This window comes from Pelmatolapia mariae, linkage group LG13 (assembly GCF_036321145.2).
Source record: "Pelmatolapia mariae isolate MD_Pm_ZW linkage group LG13, Pm_UMD_F_2, whole genome shotgun sequence".
NCBI classification, from domain to species: domain Eukaryota; kingdom Metazoa; phylum Chordata; class Actinopteri; order Cichliformes; family Cichlidae; genus Pelmatolapia; species Pelmatolapia mariae.
In genome coordinates this window covers 9,598,160-9,624,950 of record NC_086238.1, presented here as the reverse complement: position 1 = coordinate 9,624,950, position 26,791 = coordinate 9,598,160, and the positions used below count along the sequence as shown (strand labels likewise).

Below are 26,791 nucleotides of genomic sequence, written 5' to 3'. Positions count from 1 at the left end.
ATTTGGTGTGCCACCCCAATATTTTTAGTGGCCCCCATATGGCCATCTGGAGGAGCCTTGTAATATCTTTTCATCATTACGTCCTGAACAAAGTCATTGGACATCCTCTTCCCTCCCTGAAGGACCTGTACAGCGCTCGCTGTCTCACGACAGCACGTAGCATCCTACGGGATTTCACATACCCAAGTCACCGGGTGTTTAAGTGACCTCAGCAACCTGAATCTCCTGCCCAGATTTGGGTTGCCAAGGTCACAGACAAACAGACTCAAGGACAGCTTTTACAATAGGGCAATAGCCCCAATCAATGCTAACAGCTGACCTGATTGGCTACCTCCCTGGACTTTTTTGGAGGGCAATATTAATAATGTGCAAGAAACATTCATTCATTTCTTTTATTTATTTATGAAGTCATTCCTTTTTCTTTCTTTTTTTTTGCTTATACCTTTTTTGCGCTTATCACTCCACTTTAAAGTTACTGTGTTGTGTTGTTACTGTTTGTGTTGTGTTTTGTTGTGTTTAGTTGTACCTAGTGTCAACGTGGGACAGTTTCCATTTTCATTGTACTATTGTACTAGGTATGACTGTGCAATGACAATAAAGAGTTATCTTATCTTATCTTGATAAGTAAAACTTTAGAACAGAATTGGTTGTCCTGTCTTCCTTTCTTTCTTTCTTTTTGGCTGCATATGGTCACAGGCCTACAGCATGGTTTCACTTCCTAATATTTTTATTTTATTTCATTTTATCTTTTAAAAATTGCTAAGACTTATTACTGCCAGCTACATTAATCATTACATTTTCTTGTAGCTCCAAGAAAATAAAAAGAAATGTACAAAGAAAGGGGATTAACTCAGTTATACAGATATTCTTACCTGAGTAGGGTGTTATCTTCCAGGAACACATCAGTCAAACAACACACCTTTTGTGAAATAATAGCTGTCACGTTTTCCATTAAGTCACCATAGGTCACATATACGTCCAACAGTGAATTCATTTTTGTTTATAGGCGTTGTCAAAGAGGACGGCTATGGAGAGAGAGAGATGGGTGGGAACCTTGAATGGAAACTCTGCGTCCCACCCACACCACTTAAATACAACCAAGATAGTCGAAGAAATACAAGCTTCCAGGAAGAGACTGCAAGAAAACTAAAGTAAGTGCTAAAAGCGAAAACAGCTTCTTACACAGACTAAAGCGTTGCATGGTAGGTTAGTAAAGCTTATACCTGAGCTGGATCGTGGTGTCGTTTTTTTAAGGCGTTTTGCTGCTTTGACGTTTACCGAGCTGCTTGTCTTCTCGAAGCAGTCGCTAGCTGCTCTGTCAACGTTATTACAGACATACCTTTGCCTTTAGCTCAGTCGAGGAAAGCTAGAAAGTACACATGCAGGTCGTAGTTTCGTTTTTGTTGCTTGATATTTTGTTATATTTATTTGTAGTTAGTTAGCTTAAATGCGGGAAGCGAGCGAGCCTTCAATGGATTAGACGGATATGGCTACTCTATGTAAATACAGTTGGGAGCCAGTTTAACTTGCTAGCTCTCTAAAATTATTAACGCAGGCCCAAAGCATGGCTGTATGTATTTTATAATTAGCGAGCCAAAGGTTTGTTTCCGAGGACTGTCATAGTAGATTTTTAGTATATTATAACACTGGTCACGATGTTTAACCGGTCCAAAAGTCGCCTAAGTTATAAAGCGAGTAAATCGCGGATGTTAGGATTTCCCAATATTAGCAGTCACTTTTTTTAAAGACCGCAAACCCTTAAAAGAACATATATGGAGATGTATTGCGTGATGTGACTGCTTACAATTTGCAGGGGAAATCAGTCAGATGTGTTCCCCCTGAACAACATTTAAATGTGTTTAAGACAGTTTGGAAACTAAACAGTATTTACTCATGTTTGTACACAAAGACCTTAACCTTAATACTCAGCATCAGTGTTTCCGAGTTGGACATCAGCAGTAGTTTAAGATAATGACGTGTGCTGTGTTTTTATGATAAAGTATTCTAATTTGACCTCTGCATTTCCCTGGGTATCTTTCTTGCCCTGTGTGCTTATTCAGATGCAGTAGCAGCTTGTTTCATCCTCAGTGCATAAAAGCAGTGAAGACTGTTCCAGTTAAGTCAACTGGAGTCAGTTTTACCACGGAATAAATGGGCCTGCTGGAGGACAAGCTTTTCATACTATGCCTAACCAAAATGAAAGTTTCCTTACCATCCCACCACTGAGCTAAAAGTATCTGTGATCACATGGCTATGGAATGAAGAGTCTGTCCCTCATTAGGTTTCCATGACCATGACTTCTACATTGCTACATTAGCAAAAGTTAATGGTGACTAGAAAAAGACTAGTTCAATTCATATTAAGGGAAGAAAGAAACGTAAAGTGATTGTGCATGGCTTGGTTAACAGTGAAAGACGGTTTGGGGTCAGGGATATAAATCGGCTATAAAACCTGCAGTGTCACTAAACAAACAAGCATTATGCAAATATTAGACCAGAAGCCAATAAAAGCGCATCATTGGTAAATTCAGAAAAGCAGCAAAATTAACGTGCTTTACTGAGGTGTTGTAAATATTTTAAAAACTTTTGTTTATTTATTTTTTTTAGTTTTAAACGTGTGAACTTGCCTTGTATAGTAATTCACATGATTTTAACATGCAGCAGCAGCAGCAGCAGCAGCAGCAGCAACAGTGTAACCACACACTCCAAACCAGGAAACCAAAGCAACACATAGTCATTACCTTTTCACAGTTATAGGTTCTCAGGTCAGAAGTGCATTTCAACAAAATATTACAAACATAAAGCATACAGATTTTAAAACTTTTAAATGTGGTATTAACAACACCACAAGTTATTGCTAGTAAAGCCAACTAAAGGTAAGTAAAATGTACAAGAAAACTAGATTTTGAGGGAAAACTAACTAAAAAATGAGGAAATGTACTTAGTTTTACTTTTTTTTTTTTTTTTTTGAAACTTAGACGCACATGATTGTGAGGCAACTGTTTTCACAAAGTCTTGTGCTTCATTGTAATGCTAAATAATTAACTAATATCCAGGAATTCAAATCTTGCCTCTGACAAAAAACCTCCGCGTAACAGAAGATCCTTTCAGCTGGTCCCTTCACTACAGCTGGTAGTTTCACATGTTTGATTTGGCAGATTTTTACACTGGTTGATGGATTTAATTGGGGACATTTTGCTTGTTACACAAATGTGTAAACCACTACATTGTGGAAATACCATTTATGTAATAATAATTACTTAAAAAAAACCATGAAAGTAATAAAAACTTCAGTAACATATAAAACAGTAAAAACAAAACTGAAAGAGCAAATCTGCTCCGGGGGGCTAACCGAAATTAAACTCAAGACAAAAACACTCGAACGTAACATTCATGTTCCGTTTTCTGCTCCATGTTAGAGTAAATAATAAAACCTCATTTGAAAATGCTAAACTATAATGACTCTGTTTAGAAATGCGATGCACATTGCATCAGTTGCATATTACTTAAAGGTGCAGTTCACATAAACGTTTGATCTTTTACTTTTCTTTTTCATTTTTAACAGATGATGTACTTTTTAATGGAGACAGCTGCACAAAATGATAATGATGCTGCAGATTCTTATTATTTGTAAGAGGTTATGTTGTATGGTGGGCATCCCATTGACTGTTCTGTTTTATGTTTAAAGCAATGAGCTACCCTGGATACCCCCCTCAGGCAGGAGGATATCCCCCGCAGGCAGGAGGATACCCACCGCAGGCTGGGGGTTACCCTCCACAACCAGGTGCTTACCCACCACAGCCAGGAGCTTACCCTCCCCAAGCGGGAGGTTACCCTCCACAGCCGGGTGGCTATCCTCCTCAAGCTGGAGGCTACCCACCACAGGCAGGAGGATATCCACCTCAAGCTGGAGGTTACCCACCACAGGCTGGAGGATACCCACAGGCACCACCTCCAGGTAAGCCACTGTGCAGGACTGTTAAAGTCAGTGCACACTTTTGCACACTGAAGTAAAGAGAAGATTAATTTCTTTGTAAAGTTTTTATGATGTATATAATCCTACTTTCGGCAACAAGGTTGTTAAATCTTAGCATGTAGCGCTGGTTGCTGCTGTTGATTGATGGATTAATCCATCAGTTAAATGTGTTTATCATCCTGTCCTGTCAAACTGTACAACAGACTGTAAAGACTGAAGCAGATGAGTCATTTGGTCTCCTGTTCGGAGTCCAGCAGACCTTGAATGTGATCTAATTTTATCTTCAGGAAATCTGCACACAAAACAAGTCTGTTTGCACAACGATACACAGCTCTGCACCGTATATACACAAATTAACTGTTGCTGTATGTGTCATTGTCACATACAGCCAACTGATAAATATAATTTTCGTATTTTACTGATGTATTAAATAAATTAAAATGATTGCCTGTCACTTAACATTAAGCTGAATACAAAGAGGTTAGAAAGAAAAGAAGTAACATTTATAAAACTTTTCATAAAATTGCTGTTTTGAAGATTTGCTTATTACAGGCTCGATAGTCAGTCTTTATCCGAGGCCAATCTGACGAGCTGCTGGCTGTAGCTTCGTATTTATCATACAGACATGAAAGTGATCTTAATCTTTTTATTAACATGTGTTTTGGTTAATGTGAAATGGTGCCTACTTTCAGTTAAGTGGTGTTTGTAGGCCACTGGGATCATGAGAATTTATACTTAATGGACTGGAGTTCATAACTTTGTTTATGTGTCCTTTAACCTTTGACAACAGTGTTTACAAATTGCTTCGGAAATTCCATTACAACAGAAAGAGGAAAATGATATGATAAAGGAAAATTAAAGTGTATATCTAAAAGCAGTGATGACCATTAAGGACAATAAAAGATGACATCACCTAAAAACAAACAACATGACTTGAAGGACATTACTCATGGAAGAAGTACCGTCATATCTAAAATGGAAGAATGTGAACGGACTCGTAGTTGGTCAGCATTTCTGCGTTCCAGCTGTTGGCGTTATTCATCCCACATGCAAATTTAAAAATGATCCGCAGAATCTCAAAATGAGCTTTAAATGAAAACAAGGAGCCAGTGCAGTTCCTTAAATTTCCTGAATAGTTTCTTCTTTGTTAACTTGCGCAGGCAGCTGGGGTGGAGGGCCTACGGGTGGATATCCCTCCATTGGTCTTGATGGCTTATCCAACCCTGGATACAATCCTGGCATGGTAAGTTTGATCTCGAAATATACATCCCAGAAAACTGTAAAGTTTTGTTTAATGCATGATCACTGGATTTTTGCCTTAAATATTCAAGTTAGAATTACACGCCATAAATGGAATATCACGTGCTTTCACTTTACGGTAAGATGGTTTCAAAATACGCTTCCCTAAATTCTCAGCATTACTGCTTCTTTTTTTTTCTTTTTTTTCCCCCTTACCTGTTTTTCTCCATTTTTCCTGCATGAAAAGCAGTCATAAACTTAATTTCTGTGTATTGTTCTTAAACATACCAATTCCCTTCTTTTTACTCTTTGACTTTCCCCATGCATTTTCTTTTTATTTGGTCTGTCAGATGTATGCAATGACATTTTAATAGCTTGGCCACACTTTCTTTGGATTCTTCTTTATATCCTCGTGAGACCCAGAAGTATAAATGTTATTAGTGGTTCAATGGAGCTTTTTTTTTTTCAGGAGGGGTTAAAATTGTTCAGGTTTTATTTCATGACCAAATGATGTGGTGTAATATATAAAAATGGTTAGATGACAGAACCCCATCTGATTACTGAAACGTAAGTTTAACAAAAAACAGAGGAGGACATAACAGACAAACCACACAAAGTCCATCATGGTTAACAAATACTGTGTAAGTTAGGGCTCTGAAGTTGTGGGATTTGGTTTCTGGTAACTAGTAAATCCGGATCCAGGGTTATCTGAATCATGCTGTGGACACAGATGCAGAAAAACCAGAAGTTCCAGAAGTTGTTCTTAGTGATACTTCAAAGATCCACACCCCTCTGTGGTTTGTGTGCTCTGATTTTAACAAAAAAAAACAAAAACCCAAACATTTAATGTCTTTTAATTTAACTGCCCTTCCACATTTCTGAGTAAAGGTTTTGCCTCACTCTGCCATCTGCTTCCTAAAGTATGTACATAGATTGAAAATGTAAAGTAGTAAGTCCAGATGTCTGTTACTAAGGACACTAAAAAAATAGAAAGCCCATGATATCCCCTCGCCAGTACAGAGGAATAATATAGATTGCATAAATAGTATTTGACGGAGAGGTCTCAGACTCATGCCTGCCCAAACAAAAAAGGAAAACAAAAATGAAGTGTTGAGTCTTAGGAGGATATCATGTATAAACACCAGGAATATTAATCTCAGTTTGAGTATTTACTTTGAAATGTTTATTTTAATCATGCTAATTTGACAAACAAGTGTAACCAAAAAAGGTGTGACCAGCTACCTGTATTAAAAATTAAAGTCTTCAAGAATGCGTGCACATGTTATGGGATGACAATATTTCCAAATCACAGGCCAACCAGATCTCTGGAGCCATGGGAGGGTTTCCTCCAAACACGTTCATGTTTGCCCAAGTCCCTGGGGGCTACCAACCTGCCCCTCAACCTGGTGGGTTTGGTGGCCCCATCCCTAACCAACAGTCATGTGGCCTGTACCCACAGCCAGGAGGAACCATGCCACCACAACAAAACCAGGGTCCAGCAATGGGTTATCCTGGTCAGCCTGGCCAGCCAATGCCTGGATACCCCGGTGCACCATCACCCAACCCATCCATGCCAGGTTATGGAGGAGCACCAGCACCTATGCCTGGGTACCCAAATGCCCCATCAGCAAATCCATCCATGCCAGCCTATGGTGGAGGAGGAGCCATGCCAATAGCTCCACCTATCAATGTAAGAGTAGTTGTGTTGTTGTTGTTTTTTAACTTATTGGTTAAAAAAATTAAATGTATTCTTATTATTCCTCTCTGAATGTGTTTAATGTACTTTGTGTTTACAGTGCAGTGTTGCAAAACTAACTTAATAACCCTAGTTCAAATAAACCTGTTCCAGAGAGGATTCAGGGGAACAATCATGGACTTTCCTGGAGCTGACCCTCTCAAAGATGCGGAGGTCCTGAGGAAGGCCATGAAGGGCTTTGGTGAGTGTTATGGACATAGACTCTGATCAGGAAGAATAAACTCTATTTTAAGCAAGAAGAGAGAAACTTTCCAGTTTAGGTGGGTGAATTTGAAAAGCTTTATACTGTCTGACTATGTAAATTGTTCTATCTTGTGCAGCTTAAACATCCCAGAAAATAGGCAAATAGGCAAGACACTCTGGATATTGTACATTTGGGAAACTGTGTTCTGTTCGTTCTTCTGGGAATAATCCCATTTAATATTTTACCTGATTCACAGCCTGATAAATGAGCACATGTTTAGCAGGGTAGCCTTTTTAAAACAATGGGTGAATAGTCATTTATTATCATTGGCTCAGCACAGCCTTAGTTTTCTTCTTTTCTATGCCATTTTCATTTCATTCATAGTGTGAATTAAATGTGAGAAGAAGCCAATTTTTTTTTAATTATAGGTGATCTGTGCCTGACTTGACATCTCTGGCTTGTCTGTGCAGGAACTGACGAGCAAGCCATCATTGAGTTGCTCGGGAGTCGGTCCAACAAACAGCGCGTTCCTTTGCTCCGGTCTTACAAAACCGCCTATGGCAAGGTAACGATTCTCATAACTAATGCCTTTTTTTTTTTTTTTTTTTTTTTTTTTTTTTTAGTACTGTGTATACAAACAATTTACCAATTTATACAATTTACCAATATAGAAACATGACTTTGTCTCATTACATAGCAGTGATTGTGACGAGTAGGCTAATCATGCTGGTCAGATTCAGAGGGGATTGAATGTCCTTAAAGCTGATTGTTGTTAGGCCACAGTGGAGTGTTTTGCAGCAAAATTTTCAAGGAGCAGTTAACGATGGTTTTGAACCATCCCCGCTTTCAGGATCTGATTAAGGATCTGCATTCAGAACTGTCTGGGGATTTCAGGAAGCTCGTCATGGCCATGCTGAAGACCCCCACTGAGTTTGATGCCTCTGAACTCAACAGTGCCATAAAGGTAAATACTGAGAAAATGCATGTTGGTGTGTCGCATCATAACGGAGGTCTGAATGGATGCTCATTGAAAAGACATACACAGGCTGCTGCAATCCAGACAAAGAGGTTCTCATGATAGCATTATTCTGTCCTCCTAATAGGGAGCTGGAACTGATGAGGCCTGTCTAATTGAGATCCTGTCTTCTCGCTCCAATGCTGAAATCAAGGAGATTAGCCGTATTTACAAACAAGGTTTGATGCCTGAGTGTTTTTTTTAAATATGCTGCTTTTCCTCACTGCTCTCTTAACCTTAGTCTCACAGCATGACACCACTGAGATTGATTGCATAGAGGATAAGCTTAGTGTATTTAAATGTGGGTAGCATTATAACGCCTATAAATTCAGATTTGATAGCCAGAAAGCTGTTGCAATTCTAATATCAAAACATATAAAATAAGGGTATTATTTTAATTACTTAATCATTCACTGTTTGCTCTTTTAGCTCTTTATATTTATGTTTTGATCTACTGTATCCCATTTTCCCCTTTGTCACTAATCTGGGCTACAAAATATTCCCAGATAGCTGTTTGTAGTATATTGATCTCAGAAATGTAGTCACATTTGATATTTTTCTCACATTTGATATGTTTTTGTTAGGTTTTTTTTTTTTTTTTTTTTTTTTTACATTTAAAAAAACATTGTATTTGCCATATCAGAATACAAGAAGTCACTGGAGGATTCAATTAGTGGAGACACCTCAGGCCACTTCCGCAGGCTCCTGATCTCTCTCGCTCAGGTACAGTTGTGAAACACTTGTGCACCACCCGTTTTTCTTAGAAACTACTTTCGAATTTGTACTAGGAAATGTGCTGCTCTCTGTTTTGCAGGGTAATCGGGACGAACGAGAAAATGTCGACATCTCGCTGGCTAAACAAGATGCTCAGGTAAAACCTCCGGATTTCTTGTTGTTGACTTATGTTCAGTGATTCACCTGCATGTCTTAAAATGGTCAATCCTTGATTTCTTTGAGTGCAAGGACATTCAGTTTGTCACACCTGGCTTTTGTCTAAACAGGCCCTGTATGCTGCTGGAGAAAACAAACTGGGAACAGATGAGTCCAAATTCAATGCCATTTTATGTGCCAGGAGCAAATCCCATCTCAGAGCAGGTATACATTCTGGATTAGTAAATAAAGGCAAATCTTTGTTGTCCTTTTCAGCCTGTTTACCTGTTTCCTGTGGATTTGTGTTTATGTGTGTAGTATTCATGGAGTACCAGCAGATGTGTGGTAGGGATATTGAGAAGAGCATCAGCAGGGAAATGTCTGGCGATCTTGAGAGTGGCATGTTGGCAGTGGGTAAGAATGCGCACACGCCTATTCAAGTTTTTACTTAAAAGAGCCACTCCCATGTGCTGGGAAAGTTAGACTGTGTGCTACGTAAAAAGTCAATGATTGTAGAGGCATGCACGCAGTAAAGGATTCACTATTAACTATTAAACTGCCTTACTGGATTAATACTGTACTGCAGTTAACTTTGCTAAATGTGTTGTACAGATGCAAGGGTCCTTCAAATGCTTAATCTTTGTTTTGTCTTGCCCTCCTCCTTCTCCCCCTTTTGCCATCAATTCACAGAGATATGGTAGAGTAACCTGTTTTGTTTTGGGGGTTTTTTAGATATTATTTATATTTTTTGTGAACTCTTTCATTAGTTTTCTGCATCCACTCTGTGTTATCATTCTGAGTTTTGTGCAGTGCAGTGTTGAAAGTTTGCCACAGTTTTTTTTTTTTGTTTTTTTTGTTTTTTGGTGTATTCCCTTTTAATTCTGTTTCGCATTTCATTTGGCGGGCAACTTGGGCACACAAGTTTGTGAATGCAATAACTAGAGAACGAGGCAATGTAGGATTTTCAAAATGGCACCATAAGTGTGTCTATTAGGAGGCTGAGGAGTAGCATTAGCAGTCGCCAGCATTTAAAAAAAAACAAAAAACAAACAAAAAAAACAAACAAAAACAAAACTTTTTTTTTTTTTTAAATTTACTCTAAAGCTCCATTAACCAATACCTCACCTTTAGGGCTTAGAAGAATTGTTCAGCTTTATTACTTTATGTAGATGCTCAGGTGGTGGTGGAGTAAATACCACGTGAATATTTAATGTCACATTTACTATTTCACAGTAGATTTGAGCCTGAAGTTTTTGTTGATGTGTTTTCTGTTGGGGTGTTTTGTTTTGTTTTTTTGTTGTTGTTGTTTTTGGGTTTTTTTGGAACTTACTGAATTTGTTTCACCTTGCTGTTATTGTTGTGGATACATCAGGAAGTCCGGTTTAATAAGATTGCCATCACTTTTATGGAAAAATGCCCTGGGTGCACATTTACACTGATGCATTCAGATACACTGAGATCACTGAAGGAGCTTTAGTGTAACCTTTTTAAGTTTTTTGTTGTTGTTTTGTTTCCATTTCCCAGATGTCATTTTGTGGTGTTTTAGAGAAATAAACTGCTTGTGTACAGTTAATAATATATTGTTGTTGTCTTGGTAATAACTTGGTTTTCTCTGTTTTAGTGAAGTGCATTAAAAATACACATGCATATTTTGCTGAAAGACTCTACAAGGCCATGAAGGTGAGACAGCCTGTTCTCTTTCTATGCGTTACTAAATAGATGGAGCATCATATTTATTTATTTATTTATTTATTTTTTTGTGCGTGTTATTGTTTGTGTGCAGGGAGCTGGGACAAAAGACAAAACTCTGATCCGGATCATGGTCTCCCGTTCCGAGGTTGACATGCTGGACATTCGCCAGGAGTATTTGAAAAATTACGGCAAGTCTCTGTACACTGCGATCTCTGTAAGTATCCACTATAATACAAAAGCACTGTATCCACTAAAATCTGTTTTTAAGAGACCGATGTTTAATTTTCTTGGCCTGTGTTGAACAGGGAGACACATCAGGAGACTACAAGAAACTCCTACTCAAGCTCTGCGGGGGCAGTGACTGAAAAAGGGAGACATTCTGTCGACTTCTTTACAGATGTTTCTTCAAATATAATCTTTCTGAATCATCTGTATGCACTATACACACACTGCGTACTTGCATGCCATGTCAATGCTTTCAATGCAAAATTTACCTAGCTTTGAAAAGCTCATACATATTGTTACCTTTCTATAAACAGTATGTTTAAAAAAGAAAACGTTTTATATATTTTTTGTTTGTTTGTACTATATTGGCCGGATATGACAGTACATGGATTTACAAAATGGATTTGTAAGAGTTTACATCGGCTTTTGAAGAGCTATATATATATAAATATATATTTTAAAAGATTTTTTGTGCCAATATGATCAGATACTGAACTGTATCTGATGTTTAGCAGCTAGCTAATTTTCAGCAATGCTGATAAAAGTGAGGCATGTAATACATAGCAGCTAAGTACCAAAGTAAAAGATAATGCTTGCAATTGTACAATCTCTTCTATATTTTTTTTCTAGTCTTGAGTTTTGTTTCTAAAAGCTATGTTTGCAGTAGTTTTGTCACATAAAGGTCACTATAGTTCATCATTGAGCATGATGTTTCATAATTAAGGTGCCATTTTCAGGGGATTCAGGAAATAAATACTGAGGATGTACACTGGGATTGTTTTTTGTTCATTCAACTATAAAACTGCAACAAACTCTATGAAAAGGCTTTAGCAAACAGGCACCCCTCTAGTGTATGTCACATCCCTTTATTGGATCACAAGCGCAAGTGGATTCTGGTGAAAAGGCGTTCTGAATATATGAATATGGCAGTAATGCTTTTTTAGAAGAAACCAAGTTTAGTTACATTTTTGTGTTGCACCAAATTACCAACAACTGTTGCCTCAAGCAGACAAACTATTGCACAGTACAGATGTCTAAAAAAATGTTAATATATAGTGCAGCAGATAACATTACAGAGAAATTGTTCACAGGTTGTTCAAAGCCATTTGAAAAAACCATAAAGATGGTAATTTGGCTGTTGATGAAGGCAAGAAAATCTTTTTTTTTTCTGATAAAGAAAATTAAGCTTACCTTTTTGAATTAAATCACACATGTTTGATCACCTAAGTCAACTCTGGAAGTCTGAAATTACTCAGATTTTTTAAAAATAATTTGCGAACATTGGTCAATTTGTTTAACATTCAGAATTTCACTAAATTGCCATTGTCATTGATACTGATTGACTAGTTACTGTATTTTAGGTCAGAAAGTAACATTTATTGCCAGCCATTCAAACTTTGCAGTGATGCTTAATAACCAAACCTTTGGCTGTACCACTGTGATGCTGTAAGGGTTTGGTAGTAGACTTGGTTTGTCAGCAGAGGGCAGTGATGTCTTTACTTCGAAAAACAAAATACAGCAATCAAAAATCATAGTCACATCATGGCACTGAATTAATCATCATGGTCACAGTTTACACATGTACAAACCACCAAACAAGGCTGCTGGTTCTTTCACACTGTATCAGCTAAAAGTCTCACTATCACTGCCATAAAGTAGTGTGAGACTTAAACACTGCATTTTGCTCAATCAATACAGATAACTGCTTTTTCTTTCCTGAAGGGGTGTAAGGCCAGCATGTGTGGCTGCAGAAGGAGCTCTATATGCCTTATTAAATCCTGTTGGCTTCACTTAAAATGCTGTTCAACACTGTAAAGACATGGCTATGCGCTTGGCTGGCCATAGTAGTGTATGTGTGTGTGTGTGTGTGTGTGTTAAGTGCACTACAATCAATAACTCTGTGAAGTGAGAAGGGGGGCGGAGCCTGTGGAATTAATGGCATCCATAAAGCTGCCTTGCCCACATTAAACGAGTCTACCGTGACTGTGGTGCCGTCAGATGCATGGGGGACCCTTAGGGAAGAGCCATGCTGGAGGAATCACTTTTGATCACCTCATGTTAAAACTGACTAGAAATGGCAGAGAAGGTTTGAGGGCTTTAGATGGCTGTTTAGATTGCAATGGCTAAACGTGTAATGAATCCTGAATGCGATTACATCAGTTTTGAAAAGATAATTTAGATGTGATTAGATGAGTTTTTTTTAAAAATAAAGTGTTTCTGGCATGTCTATGCCAACATTGCAGTTTTGATATCATTACCACCATCAGCCTCTCATCTGTTGCAGGCGTCTAGCTGAAGGCTGTGTAATTCACCGTTAATTAAAAACCACGAATTGCCTAATTCACTGTCTGTTATGACTGATCTAATCACTTGGGAATCCTCTCACAGTGTCTGAGGTATTGTGGGGGAAAAGATGAAATTACATTATGAAACATAAAACTCTATAAATGACAGCAGCAAACACATACCCTTCTAACATTTCACTACCTCGTCTTTAAATGAGCATTGTGTATTCACTGCTTTGGGAATGCTATCACTCTCATGCATTCGTGCAGGAAATTAGTGTGAGAAGTAAGTGTCTAATAAACCAATTGCTTTGTTACTCTCAGCTGAGACAGCAAAGCTGATAATAAAAAAAAAGAAAAGAAAAAATCCATGAAAATGATTTGTTGTTTCCATTTGAGACAATTTGACCGGGATTGGTGATGGATATACTTGTTGACAGTCTTTCAAATAAAAGATAAAGCTATTATCTGCTGTGATCTGAGCTGCCTGACGTATGATTTGTTTAATAAAATTCAGTAAATTATCAGACAGCCACAAGCACCACCCTTGTAGTCTAAATAATAAACTCATTCATACCCCCAAGATAAAAAGGATCAGGCTGTCTTCTCTATTTAAATGGGTTGTCCTCGGAAGTAGGGTACAGACACAATTGTCCAATCTGTGTCAGCACTAGGGACCTGCTTCCCTTTGATATGAATGAATTGTAATTAATTTTTCATCTAAAGGGATAGCACATGGTTGCACAAGCTATGGAGCCAGCATGGCAGATAGACAGAAAGGAGGAGGTGTGGGTTTGGAGGCGATGTCACAATGAGATTCAGTGCATGCATGAATAAGGTCACGGTTTGAGAGGTATGCCCGCAGATGCTTGCCTCTGTGCCAGCAGTCTTTATTCATCTGTAGACTAGAGGCAGAGTGCATCCATCATCATCACACTGCATTTCACAAAGCCTAGTCAAATACACATTTCATTTGTCACCGCATATACGTTCACAAATGGGGTTTTGCCCTCTTCTGCCTAATCCATATACATAGTGCGCAGAGTAAAACTGGTTGCAGTGCAGCTTGGTTTTCGAAGCAGAGTGCATAAGCCTGTGGCTTCAGCAGCAGCAGCATTATGCAAGGGCAAGATAAAAATCCCTATGTTTTTATCACTGCTTTAACATTTCTCCCCAAATAAAATTCCTAATGTAGTCAGTGAGGATTAGCATGAAGCTCTGCTGATTTGATGTGTCAGTGTTAAATCCAAAGATTATAATAATGAATTAATATCACCCGGTTTATCAACCAGCCTATTTTTGGCAACATCTTTTTTTTTAGCTTTCAAATTAATCTCATGCACTGTGGTGACATAGGAGATGATTCACACTGAGGAAAGATATATGCTTTAGGTAAAACTAGCAAGAACATCCTCCATCACAAAGCCTTGCATTACGTAAATAAATATGAATTATCATGTAATTAGCAACACACTGTCGTTTTGTGCCGGTTGATAGAGACTGCATCAGTAAAATCTGACTTAGTAGAGTTTAATTTGCACTTACTGCAGTAAAAAGTATAACAATGGCTTCAAACGGCAAAATCGTATTAAATCTTATTAAAGAATCAGAATCAGAATTTATTTATTCTTGTTGGCAGGTTTGTCCACAGGTTTTTCCACATATTTGTCTTGTTGTCATGATGCAAAAATCCGTGATACAGAAATAGAATATATGGCATTTACTGTAGATATAACAAATAAATCTCTATATGAATATTAATAATATACATACTCAAAATATGAATATATAAATATATACTAACTAACTACTGTAATAAGAATACAAATTAGAACGTTGCTTCCCCCTTTGGGTAGAAGTGCACCATTTGTGGTTCTTTACCGCCATGTCGATATTTTTAATATTATCTCTATATTTTCATTCTGTTCGTTGTGATTTTTTTCCACCTGGGATTTTCGACGTAGTACGGGGATGATGTGTACGCCCATTGAAGAAATGGGCGTGCCGTCGCGTCTTCCCCGCCTCATTTTGCCTTATATGGTCACCGAGCGGACCGTTGATTGACAGCGAGCAGCAGCTGCTGAGTTGCTCAGACATGGCGGAGGATACAGTGTAACTGGGCAGCAGCGGCGGAGTTACGTGAGTTTTCCCAGCAGTTGAGTCAGCAAAAGGCGCATGAAATGATACATAAAAAGAGGAAAATGTGTTCGGCTAAAGCGTACTCTGAAGGGAAGCGAAAAACGACGAGAAGCGCCACACGTTGGTAAGATGGGAAAATGTATCGCTGTTTAGTGCAGTCAACAGCCTTGGGCAACAAATATGGCTTCTTGTGCCTTTTTCAGTATGCTACAAAAATTGTTCTCCCGTGCAACCTAATGCCGTGGTGGCTCCGGCGAAGTTCTGCAAGCCGCTACAAGTTAAGTTCAATAATCGCTCAGTACTTTTGATCGGGAAGGATATTACATCCACTTGGCCGTCTGGGGTTAGCTGGGAAGCTACGGAACTACAGCGGATAGCAATGGAGCCAAAGCACAAAGAGTTGCTAGACCAGTGTCACCAGAACTTATTGGAGTCCATAACAGATGCGGACCGTGTGATCGAGCTGCTGATAGTTTCCGGTACTTTGAGTCAACTCGACAGGTTCGAGCTGGACCAGAACTGTTCGTCCAGCGCCGAGAAAGTCGACCACCTTTTGAAGATGCTGATGAACAAGGAGAGCGACCATTTCCTCGACCTGTGTGTGGCCCTGGAGAAGGCATACCCTGACCTGTATGCTGCTCTGTTCGGGAACAACGGGGGAGGACCTGTGGACCACTCCACCGGTAAGAGCTGAGACTCTCAGTTCTCCTGAACGGGTCTTCACTTGAATCTATAAATGAGTACTACTTACTGTAAGCAGCGACAATCTGGGTGGTCTCTCAGAAGAAAACGTGTGTGTGGATAGCTACACAATACTCAAGCTGGAAGCTTGCTTTGCCATGAGAAAGGTGAACGGGAAGAGGTTGCAGAGGGGGGTTGCAGCAGTGCTCCTTTATGCATGCTGTGAAATTTGTAAGAACTAATGACAATGTGCAAATTTTTGTGCTGTTAAATGTGCAGAATATAAAGCACTAGCCTTGATCTTTAAACTGCAGGGTGGAGAAATAATGCACAAGCAAGGACTAGTACGAGCAAGGACTAGTACGACCAAGGACTTTTCTCATTGCTCACAGCCATTATGCCCTCTCTCTACTATACAGTCCAATAAAAATCATTGCAATAGTGTAGAATTCGCTTGAGTGGCTATAGCTTCAGAATATTTTAAGTGTTGATATCAGTGTTCTGTTTAAATAAAGTCAGACCGCCTAATAACCACCACAAATTCTCATGTGTTGTTAGTGGCATGCGATGGCTATGGTACATTAGATTAATCCCAGTTGTTTCCATGACAACGGGTGTACCACTCACATGTTGGTCTGTACCTTGTGCGTGATGTGTGCATGCAGCCTGCCCATGCCTAAATGGATCGGTCTGCATCAGGCCACACTCCCCTTTCTGGGGAGTAAACCACGCTTTTATTCTAACAAGGAATGATTTTTTTTTTCCTCCAGTTGTGCATTAATGCTGTATTTTTAATCAGAGTTTATTCATTGCATTCATTTAATTTGGCCTCTGTCCTCACAGCAAGTGCCCTCCTCTTCAGCGGTGTGGGTTGTTGTTGCATGGAGACAAAGGGCAACCAAGTGTAAAAGCCTCATCTAGTTTTGCCTGTTTTACTTTGTCTGAATGACTGAAGCCAGTGGCTTACAAACAGTGTCATGCCCCGAGGGCCTGAATGCAGGATGAGCCTTGAGATCCAAATCTGGGGAAGCGATGCAGCACCATGCTTGACTTTTGATACATTTCACATTAAATGCAATGCAATGCAGGCAATGTTGCATATAATTTTGAAGCCACCCTGTGTGAAACAGCTACAGTTGTGTCCATAGTTTACGGCTGCCAAGTTGTAGCACGCCTCACTTTTCTACCAGTAAGTAGCTCTTAGCAGGTAATGCTGATTTGGTCTTGCTGCTCTGCTGACTGGATCACTAATGCTTCCTTAAGCTTGATTACTTCCTTGTATTGACTGTTGCTGCTGCAGAATAACACACCTGCTGACATGCTAAGAAACGCATTCACTGTGTTTCTGTGAGCAGCTGAGAGTCTGGTCTGGTCTGTTTGCCGTTGGCAGTACTTGGCAATCTGGATTTGGGTTTTTCTTCACTAGCTCACCTTTATAGATCATAACACCGGGCCTCAGAGCTGACCTGCCTTGTATTAGGAGAGTGCGAACACAAATGGTGAGTCTGGCTTGTCAGCCTGTAGTTATTCAACAAAGGATTAGGGCCTGCTCTCCTCTCTCTGGTGTAAATTCTCTCTGTGAGACGCGCTTTATCGTACTTCTACAGTCCTCTTTATTAGCTGTCACGCTTTTGACTCCCTCTGCTTTGACTCAAGTGTTGTGCTTCTCTTTAATGTGCTCTTTATTATCTTTTAATATAGTAATTCGGATGATGCGATTACCATGTTTTAACCATACTTGCAAGAGACTGAAGACAAGCTGCTCACGGAGCACCTTCAGGCAAAGAATCTGGTAGAAAAAGCACATATGGATGAAATCCTCAAAGCTGCGGTGTATCTGTGAACAATGCAGGGTGTGTGAAAAGAGGGAATATGAGTGTGATGAGTCTTGCTGATAGCAACCTGCTCTCAACTTGTCCTCCTCTCAGGCTGCCTGCCTGCTTTTGTTCTCAGATGTGCCTCCTGTGCCAGCTGAGCCTCTATACACACACACACACACACACACACACATGAAATCATCCAAAGAAGCATCCTCAGCCCAAAGGAAAAACATACAGATGCACGCATAAGTACTGTATTGTTTAAAGCTCGGGCTCTGTAAATTATAAGTGTTTCACTGGCAAACTGCAGCACATTTGCTGTAGAGAACACGCAAACACATTCATTATTTAGCCTGTTTTTGCGCATCTGTATGCTGGGGGGACCAAGTCTGGCTTCACGATTTTTGACAGCATTTTTACCTCTCATTAAACGGCAAAGATTCCCTTAGAATATTGTTTTGGCTTTTAAATGAAACCAAATGAATTTCATAAATTCATGCAATGGCAACAATCATGCTGGGTTTTTTTGTGGGGGTTTTTTGTGCCTTAGTTTGCATTATACCGACAGTGACGTACCTAAAGAAAAGTGTAGTAGAAAAGATGAAAGAAAAGTGTCGTAGAAAAGATGTACCTGCACACCCCCCACTCTTTTCAGATTCAAGAGTCTGACAGTGATTTAAACACACTGCAAGAGGAGGGTAACACAAATCTCCTGACAGGATGCAACATCCACAATCTTCTTCTGCTGTCTGTTTGCCTTTGCTTCATCAGTGGTTTTGGTTTTTGTTTCTTTATTGTCCTTTTCCGAGTCACAATCTATTTCCTTTAACTTTCTCTTTCTATGACCCATTATATTTCTGTCCCCCACTGAGTGGTTTCATTTCTCTGCACACTTAAATAAAAGGACGTGTCAGAAAGACAGAGGAGGGTGATAGAAAGAGGGAGTAAGAGAGCGGGAGACAACAGACCTTTTGTTGAGAAGTTGAGCAGGCTCAAAGTGCCCAGTCAGCAGCTTGTTATGTGTACAGCAGCCTAGGACATAGGCCAGTGTTTTTGTGTTATTGGAGGGGGAGTTTCTGTCCCACTCCATAAAACACAGTGGACAGACAGACAGAGTGAGTTATGACCCCACCTCTCGTGTCATGGCAACTGGCCTTAAATATCTCCCATGGTCCGGACCTGACCTCACTTTCTCCGTCAGTCTCTGTCAGTGTCTGTCACTCTGTGACGCACACTGCCACTTACCTTGTCACCGCACTCTCCTTTCCTTCACCAACCGGTGTGCTTCAGTCTGTTGTGTTTTAGTTGCGCAGAGAAGGCCATCAGTTCAGCTCCTTTTAGTTTCTGCTTAGTGTGATTGATATTTGAGCAGGTTCCACATACATTTTATGAGTGCAGGCGTGCATATTTATAAGTGCAGCATTTACTCAGAATGTGGTGGTGCAGAATGGGCCAATTGCAGCGTTCTGTCCTCTGTTCCCTGTGTCAGACTACGTCAGTTGGAATTAAACTTGTATCCAAAATATTAGAACTGCTTACGTAGATGACTTTCATCTTGTCACTGCACTTCCTTGGATGTCATTAACATACCTAAAGCCTAGATTATTCGTGCTCGTCTAAGTCCGCTAGGGTCTGAGTGACATAATTTTCGCATCAGTCCATGCGAAAGTCTGTGTGCCTGCCTGTTTTTTTTGTGACTGTGTGGACTTGTCTGCAGAGAATCTCCATTACAATGCAACAAGTACGCATGTGCCCCAGGCAGTGGGCTTCAAGTGGATTTCAAAGAAGCATAACAGGAACAGCTACTTGGCCATCAGGTCTTGGGTTGATACTCGAAAAACATAATGTATTAGATGTTTCTTGTGACTTTTCTAGAAAGTAATGTAGTACTTTTCTTAATGGAAATGGTTTGTTACACTACACTACTGACCTGATGTGCATTGTCACATAAAAACAGCTAACAATATAAACCCTGTGCTGCAGGCCAGCACATCGACATCCATATCTTTAATTTAATGTTTAGGTAGGAACACAAAACTGACAAAAGCCCCCCCCAAAGGCTAAAGTGACTTTAAATGGGGGCCATATTACTACAAGCCTGACTGCTCATCGCTGCCTTTTTTACCTGCTGAAGATCAGGCTCTGGCTGCTGGCTTGGGGTTGACATACAGTTAACTTTAACAACTTTAACATCACTCGGGGTTCTTAGCATGCGAACGCAAAGCTAGCGATCTGTGCAGATGCTTGCAAAGAGATGATATTGTGCTAGCAGCCTAATGTTTCTGTTCTCGACACTCTTATCTTATTGTTATACTCTTATCTTTTCACGCAGTAAAAATAAGTGTCTGTTCTCCTCTGTGCACACAGACTAACATCAGCTGATTGTAAATGTGCAGGAAGAAAAAGGCATCCTTTTTTTTTTTTTTTTTTCTTTTTCTTTTTTCTATCTGCTCGTGATGCAAATAACTGAAGAGCCTCAGTAACGCAAGTCACAAAATAACAAAATTGAAACTGTTTTGTTATTACTGAAGTTGATGCAGTAAATTGTTACGGTGTAACTGAAAAATGTCATGTGATTACAGTAACAAGTTACTTTGGAACATGTTACACAGTATAATTGAGGCATAACTGTTAATTAGATTTGATAATCAGCTGTCGTGAAACTTTTTTTTTTTTTAAATTTTAAATAAGATGAAGACTTTAAATTGCTGTATATCCGTATAACCATCAAGACAGGATGCCTCGTACTTTTAAGGACATTAATAGTGTGCCACTGACATTAGTGTTGGAACATTTGGCCAATTAATCTTCTAATCATTCAACAGAAAATAATGAAATCATTAGTTTCAGGGCCTTAGTTGAATTGTAATTACCAGTTTTAATGGTATAGGGTTTCTTGTCAGTATTAACTCAATAAATCCATCTAATCAAAGCCAGAGATGCACAGTAATGAGTCTGACCTCACCACTTCCTTTGGGTCAGTGGTGTTGTTGTTCCAATTTAATTCTATTGGTTTCTAACAGGGTAAAATGTGTTTTGTTTTTTTTTTTTTTCTCTTTTCGCTTTTACTAGCATTAATATCTGGTGGTGGGCTTATTGACACTCTGAATGCGAGATCAACAGCCAGGAGGCAGTATAGTGGAACAGAACTATATTACCATTTTACACCTGTTTCTTCACTTCCTAATTACCCCACAAAGTGGAGGAAATGCCAGAATATAAATGTTTACCAGCATAGTGAAGTCATGGAAATGAATAGCTTCTCTCTTTGTTGAACCATCCTTAACTCCATTCTGTCTTTGTTGTGCTGTATTTTCTCTCTGTTTATATTTTTCTTCCGCCTACTCTGTTTCCATTATGGCGTCTTATCTTTCTCTCCGTCAGCTTGTATTGTCTCTTTCTTTTGTCATGTGATCTTGGGTCAAACCTAACCTATAATAATCATGATAGTAATCATTATTGCATGTGGGTCTGCCTCTTATTGAAGATTAGATAAGACTAAAGTATTATGCATAGTCGTGGTTAGTTGGTGATTTGTTATTTTACTTTTGAATCACTTCATATGCTTTTAATATCAGAAGAACGAAGGCGACAGAAAGTTTGAGGATTGGTTTGTGCTTGCTAATAATTCCACTGCATTAGGGCTCTGCACATGTAAGGAAACCTGAGAAAACACTTATATCAGCAAAGACTTTATAGCAGCTACATAGATTATTCGGGGGGAGTGGGGTGTTTTCTTTTATTATTTAGATACCTCACCAAGCTTTAGCAGAATTGCTTCACACAGAGAACTGCAGTGCAGAATATTTGCTTTTCCTGCCCAGAATTGTTAAAGTCCTACCTACCACATCTGCAGGTCTGAAAAATGATTATATGTTCTTTTCTTCTCCTTTCTCTTGTTGACCTTTTAAGAAATGGTAGTTTGGCTTAATCACAGAGTTACCTCAACGCAAAATGAAAATGGTTTGTGAATCAACATGTGCTGCCCTGTGATTAAACGCGAAGGGAACATCACAAAGGTTGCTGAAATTACAGCAGTGGGGTTTTTCCATGCAAACTGGCTTTTTGGCAGTGTTTTGGCTTTTTCACTTGCTGAGACATGTAACTGGTAGAGGGAGGTATGGTTTGGACTGATACTGATATTCACAGTACTTTTACTGATGCTGCTCTCCATATTTTGGGGTAAAATCAAGACAACAGCAGTGTCTGTAGCCTCTTTCAACTCAATGGCAAGCGCGTCTGTTGTGTTTTTATTAATCACAGCTTCATAGCAAGCAGAAACGAGGATGTTTATAATTGTACCTCTGGGACCAAGTGCTGTGCTAATTTTCCTACAATTCAAAATGTTAACAACCATGAGGAATAGAAAATTCATTATCTGTTGCTGTGAGGACAGCTCACACTAAATTTAAACTGACTTTGCAGAATATGCCTCATAGCAGAGCAGTAGTTGGAGCAGGATTACTGATGTCTTCCCAATATAAGTTACCTACTAGTTTGCAAATGGAGCTAATTACAAAACAATGTGTGTATGTACAGAAATTTATTGCCTTAGATCAGTGGCAGCATTCCTCTCAAAAACCTGTATCGGGCTCTTTCTTGCACCTTTTTTCTTTTTGACCCAACCCTTGGCACGAGTAAGCTGATCTAAAACAAATGATGCCTCATTTATGCTGAACAAGGGTTCTTTGCATAAAGAAGCCACATTATGGTTTGCTCATAATAGGCTGGGATGGATGGCACTAGCGTTTTTGTTTTTTCTTTTTTTTTTTGGGGGGGGTGTAATGTTTCAAACTGTTTGCAAGGATCCATGATTACTATAAGGTTACATTTGGGTGATCTTGCCATTTGCTTGGTGGTAAAACAGATTTAGTTTTGACTCATGCTAGAGGACAGACTCAAGTCTGAGTGGAAAAAGGTGGGTGGGCGGGCGTGCAGTGGAGTAATCCTTGCTCATGACATCGTCATGTTTGACAGATTCGTGTTTACGCTTATTGTACACTTTTTAAATCAGACGATCGATCCTTTACCCCAGTAGTAAGGCTGAGCTGGCTCATTTCCCAGAATTTTCCATGTGGTGTCAGTGCCTCACCAGAAGTTTGGCACACTACTTTCTGAAGCTCCCCGAGTAGGGATAGTGAGGTTTGGACATAAGCGTGTGTATATCTGTGTACCAGTATCATGATATAATGGGGGGGTTGTACACTGCTAATTTAAACAACATTGTCCTTATTGTGTGCGGAGACACGGCCAGCATTCGGAGGTCTAGCTTACCCAGCATAAATCATTCTTTCTGCTCTCTGGCTTAATGCTGACACATCCTTCAGCCTCAGTTAAGCACACTGTAAAATGAGTGGGTTGTTGTCAACCGTGTTATTAGTGTTGCTATTGTTTGCGCTTCTGTGGTTAAATGGCGGTAAAGCTAAGGATGGTGAAGGAGAAAGGGCACAGACTCTGCTAGCCTCAACTTTGTTTTAATCATTGTTGCTCACTGACAGTGAGAAGAGCTGACAGTGGCTAATAAAGAAAAGCGCACTGTATTATTTTTGGAATGCTAATGCTGCTGCTCTACCAAGTTGCCCCAAAATGTTTGTCTGTAGAGGGCTTTGAAATATCACAGTTGCCTTGCTTGCTTTAAATCAGAAGCAATGAGGCTTGTCAATGTGCTCTAAAAACATAAGGGGTTTTGAAGCGGCAACAGCAAGGATCCCATCTCACTGATAATCATGTGTGTCTTTACTTTAGGGGGAAACGGTCTCATTGTCAGAATTTTCTGGAATTGATGAATAATTTAGTCTCAGCCACTGTAGAAGGCAGAGTTTGTATCTTTCTTTGATTAAGGCTTTCCTCCAACTCTCATGCTGTCCTCTTTGACTATTCCTCTCATCCAGTTTCACTATGGCAACATATGCCATCTTCTTTTATGTCCTGGAGAACATAATCTCGTTGTTTGAAGCAACTTTTGGTAGCTATCCCAATATATTTTTTTAATTAATTATTTTTTCATTTTTTGATTTTTAAAGGGAAGCAGATGGGCAAGTGGGGGAAGCGGAGCCCCTTAGGAATGGCAAGTACTCTCCTAACCTATTTAGGTGACTGTGACAGTCTTTTGTTACCATTGCGTCAGGTCTTCTACTGGATTTTATTCTCACCTCAGAATGCATCTCTTTTGTTGGCATTTGTTTACCCTGTAGACCATCGGTGGATTATCGGTATATTGCTTCAGTTTTGAATTTGTGTGAAGTCAATGTATACTGGCATTGCCTGAAATATTATATTAAATATCAGTATTAGTAATCGTCAAGAATTTCAGTCTGTGCACCCCTGTGTATAATATCTCCTGATAAAACCTGTCATGTTTCTATTTATGAGGCTGAAAGCAATCTTTCAGGTCTCATCTGTCCTGTGTGCCTCCTATTGGCAGACGCAATCGGATTCTACCTCTGTAGAGCATCAGATCTATGCCGCCGCCTTAATGGATGTCTGTTTTATTGATGCAATGAACATGCTTACAAATGATTAGCCTCACTTGTTGTGGCTGGTGCTAATTGGTATCAGTGTCTAAAAGCTACAGGAAAACTCCAGTGCTGTTGACCCTCAGATCAACGGCTGGCTGATGTCAATCAGGTGTACAATTGTTGGGGTGCTTATGGAGTTAACTGATTTTAATATTGTGTATATATATGTATATTTTAGAGTTTTATGTTGATATTTTTTTCTTCTTTTCCTTGATTTAGATGTTATTTAGAAAAAGGGCAGATAAATCACCTGCAGCTATGGTCTGACAGGCTGGGAGTCGAACCAGGGAGTCGAGTGCAAAGGGGAATTTTTACCTGTGCTGTATGTATCCTAACTACTCTATTAGATTGCCCCAAGAAGCTAGATTTTTAAGATCTTTTTTGTGCCAAAAACAGCACAAATTGAGGGTTTTGTTCTGTTCAGTATTTTATTTTTATTTTTTCAAGGTTTAGAGCTGACATTACCTCCCATTGGCTCATGAGTTTTATTATAAAACCCTAACCGTCACATACTGGGTTCAAGAAGTCAGTAGTTGCTTTTAGTTGCCTCTTCGGAAATGCACGAGCCTTTTGCATAGCTGGGTTGTAGAGAATTAATGCTGTGCAACCCCACAGTGGTGCTCATTGTGTCTGATGGAACAATATGAAATCAAAGCCGTGTGCTCTGAGCACTTCACGGAGTAAAAGTGTTGAGCATCAGGGAACGTCAGAACAGATTAAAAGCCTTTCCGCCCTGCTTCTCTCTATTTTCACAGTCTCTCTCCTTACTTCTCTCCCTCCTTATCGCCTGTGCGACTTTAGTTAGGCTATCTCCTTTTATCTGTTCTGCTCTGTTCCATGCCTTCTTCATGTTTCTCCTTTTGCGCCCCTCCCTCCCTCCTCTGTCTGCGGGGCCTAAGATGGAGTGGCTCAGTCGCACAGAGCTCATAGTTAATTAGGCTTGGCCTTGTCACACATTGAGGGCTGGAGCCAGAGCTGTAGCTAAACCCAGTGGGGAAGCAAGGACAGAGATGGAGGTCTAGAACTATTGGCGTCAATTGCTTGCTGCTGACAGCTACCAATCCCTTGTTCTCCTAAACCCTCTGTTTGGCTTTCATTTATCACATCAGATTAGTATTATCTCAGTTTCATTGTGCGCTTTTTTTTTTTTCTTTTTTTTTTTAAACTTGGCGTCATTTCCCCCCCCACTTTAACAGTGCAGACAGGACAATTTTAGTGTTGTAGACATGTGAAAATGCAAAACATTATCATTGGTTCCAGTTTCTCTAATATGAGTATTTTGTATGCTATATATCAATATTGTATTTAAAAAAACAAAACAAAACACTTCAGTCCCTAACTACATCAGTATCTATTTTACATATCAGATTAGAGATTGTGGAATTCATCACAAATACTAGTATTGCAAAATTATACAAGTCTGAATGTTTATACTAGTGCAACTGTTTACTCAGTATGATATTTGCAAGATGACTGTTACACACAATGATCGTCTGAGTCTTTTTGCTGAAGATAACAGTCCAGCATTTGGAAAGTAAAAACTTAATAGAAAAGTGGCTAGTTGGTGAATCTAAGAAAGTTGTAGAGGACGATGGATGCTGCATTTTTGCAATAAGTCAAAGATGTGTTTTTTAAGAAAAAGGCAGTTTGTGTTGCCAGCCATGTTTATGTTACCCTTTGGAGCAGGGACTCTGCATTATAATGGGGATCTGTAGAGTCTTTCCTATGGATTGTGGTAGCCTGTGTGAAATATCCCCTAGCTTAACGGTGTGCATAGCTATTCAGATAGAGAATCATTTTCTCTCTGCTGCTCTCTTTCTCTCTCTCTCTTACTCTCTCTGTGCTTGACATAAAAAGAGAAAATCCCATTTCAGCCGTGACATTCTGCCTGTGTAGCAGAAACATACAGGGACTATACATCAAAGCAAGGCAGAGTGCACAGTGAGGGAAGGGAGGTTTAATGACGACAGGGGTCTGGAGTGATAATATAGAGCTGCTAAGGAGGAGAGTTGAAGTTATTATTCCAAGTATAAACCCAGTACCGCATTTATAATACAGCTGTGCAGGGAATATGAAGCTGGCTGTGTAATATTCATTTCATTTGGCATTTTACCGGCAATTAATTCAGGCTCGTGTGTAAGTGGTTCATCATTCTGTCGGTGCTGTAAGTCTGACCGCATCGCTTTTCTTGGCAGGTTCCACGTACAGCGTTCTCTCCACAATGCCCTCCGACTCAGAAAGCAGCAGTTCCCTCAGCAGTGTTGGTATGTATAATGACCCAAGAAGCCTTTTTAAGAAGTTATTTGTCATGTCAGGTCACACTGGTTCTGTATGATGCCCACAGTGCACTGTTGGGAAGCTGTTTACACTGATATTGGCGTAATTCCTGTGG

The 26,791-nt window shown here is 39.5% G+C and overlaps 2 protein-coding genes across 5 annotated transcripts in view; both read left to right on the top strand.

The window, feature by feature from the left end:
• The first annotated feature begins 1,053 nt into the window (after nucleotides 1–1,053).
• Nucleotides 1,054–11,729, top strand: anxa11a (annexin A11a). Its single transcript, XM_063491656.1, has 15 exons — nucleotides 1,054–1,151; nucleotides 3,688–3,957; nucleotides 5,136–5,218; nucleotides 6,674–6,904; nucleotides 7,064–7,151; nucleotides 7,625–7,719; nucleotides 8,005–8,118; nucleotides 8,258–8,348; nucleotides 8,813–8,892; nucleotides 8,984–9,040; nucleotides 9,171–9,264; nucleotides 9,358–9,453; nucleotides 10,661–10,719; nucleotides 10,823–10,945; nucleotides 11,037–11,729. Exons 2-15 carry the CDS (start codon nucleotides 3,690–3,692, stop codon nucleotides 11,094–11,096), a joined length of 1,539 nt encoding a protein of 512 aa, XP_063347726.1. The 5' UTR covers nucleotides 1,054–1,151; nucleotides 3,688–3,689; the 3' UTR covers nucleotides 11,097–11,729.
• A 3,608-nt stretch (nucleotides 11,730–15,337) lies between these two features.
• dlg5a (discs, large homolog 5a (Drosophila)) overlaps nucleotides 15,338–26,791 on the top strand; it is a 37,709-nt gene continuing 26,255 nt past the window's right edge. For 3 of the 4 annotated variants that reach the window (XM_063491016.1, XM_063491017.1, XM_063491015.1), the window contains exons 1-2: nucleotides 15,338–16,063; nucleotides 26,595–26,663. In XM_063491016.1, the coding sequence (XP_063347086.1) occupies nucleotides 15,760–16,063; nucleotides 26,595–26,663 (373 nt within the window). In that variant the 5' untranslated portion in view covers nucleotides 15,338–15,759. Of the gene's footprint in view, nucleotides 16,064–17,434; nucleotides 17,561–26,594; nucleotides 26,664–26,791 lie in introns of those variants that run through there. The other variant, XM_063491018.1, reaches the window with a different exon arrangement.

Bases quoted from the DNA above. Each gene is read 5' to 3' on its own strand.
- anxa11a (XM_063491656.1), top strand. From the start codon at position 3,690: ATGAGCTACCCTGGATACCCCCCTCAGGCAGGAGGATATCCCCCGCAG. The intron at 3,958-5,135 runs GTAAGCCACTGT...TAACTTGCGCAG, and splicing joins CCCACAGGCACCACCTCCAG to GCAGCTGGGGTGGAGGGCCT. The intron at 8,349-8,812 runs GTTTGATGCCTG...TTGCCATATCAG, and splicing joins TAGCCGTATTTACAAACAAG to AATACAAGAAGTCACTGGAG.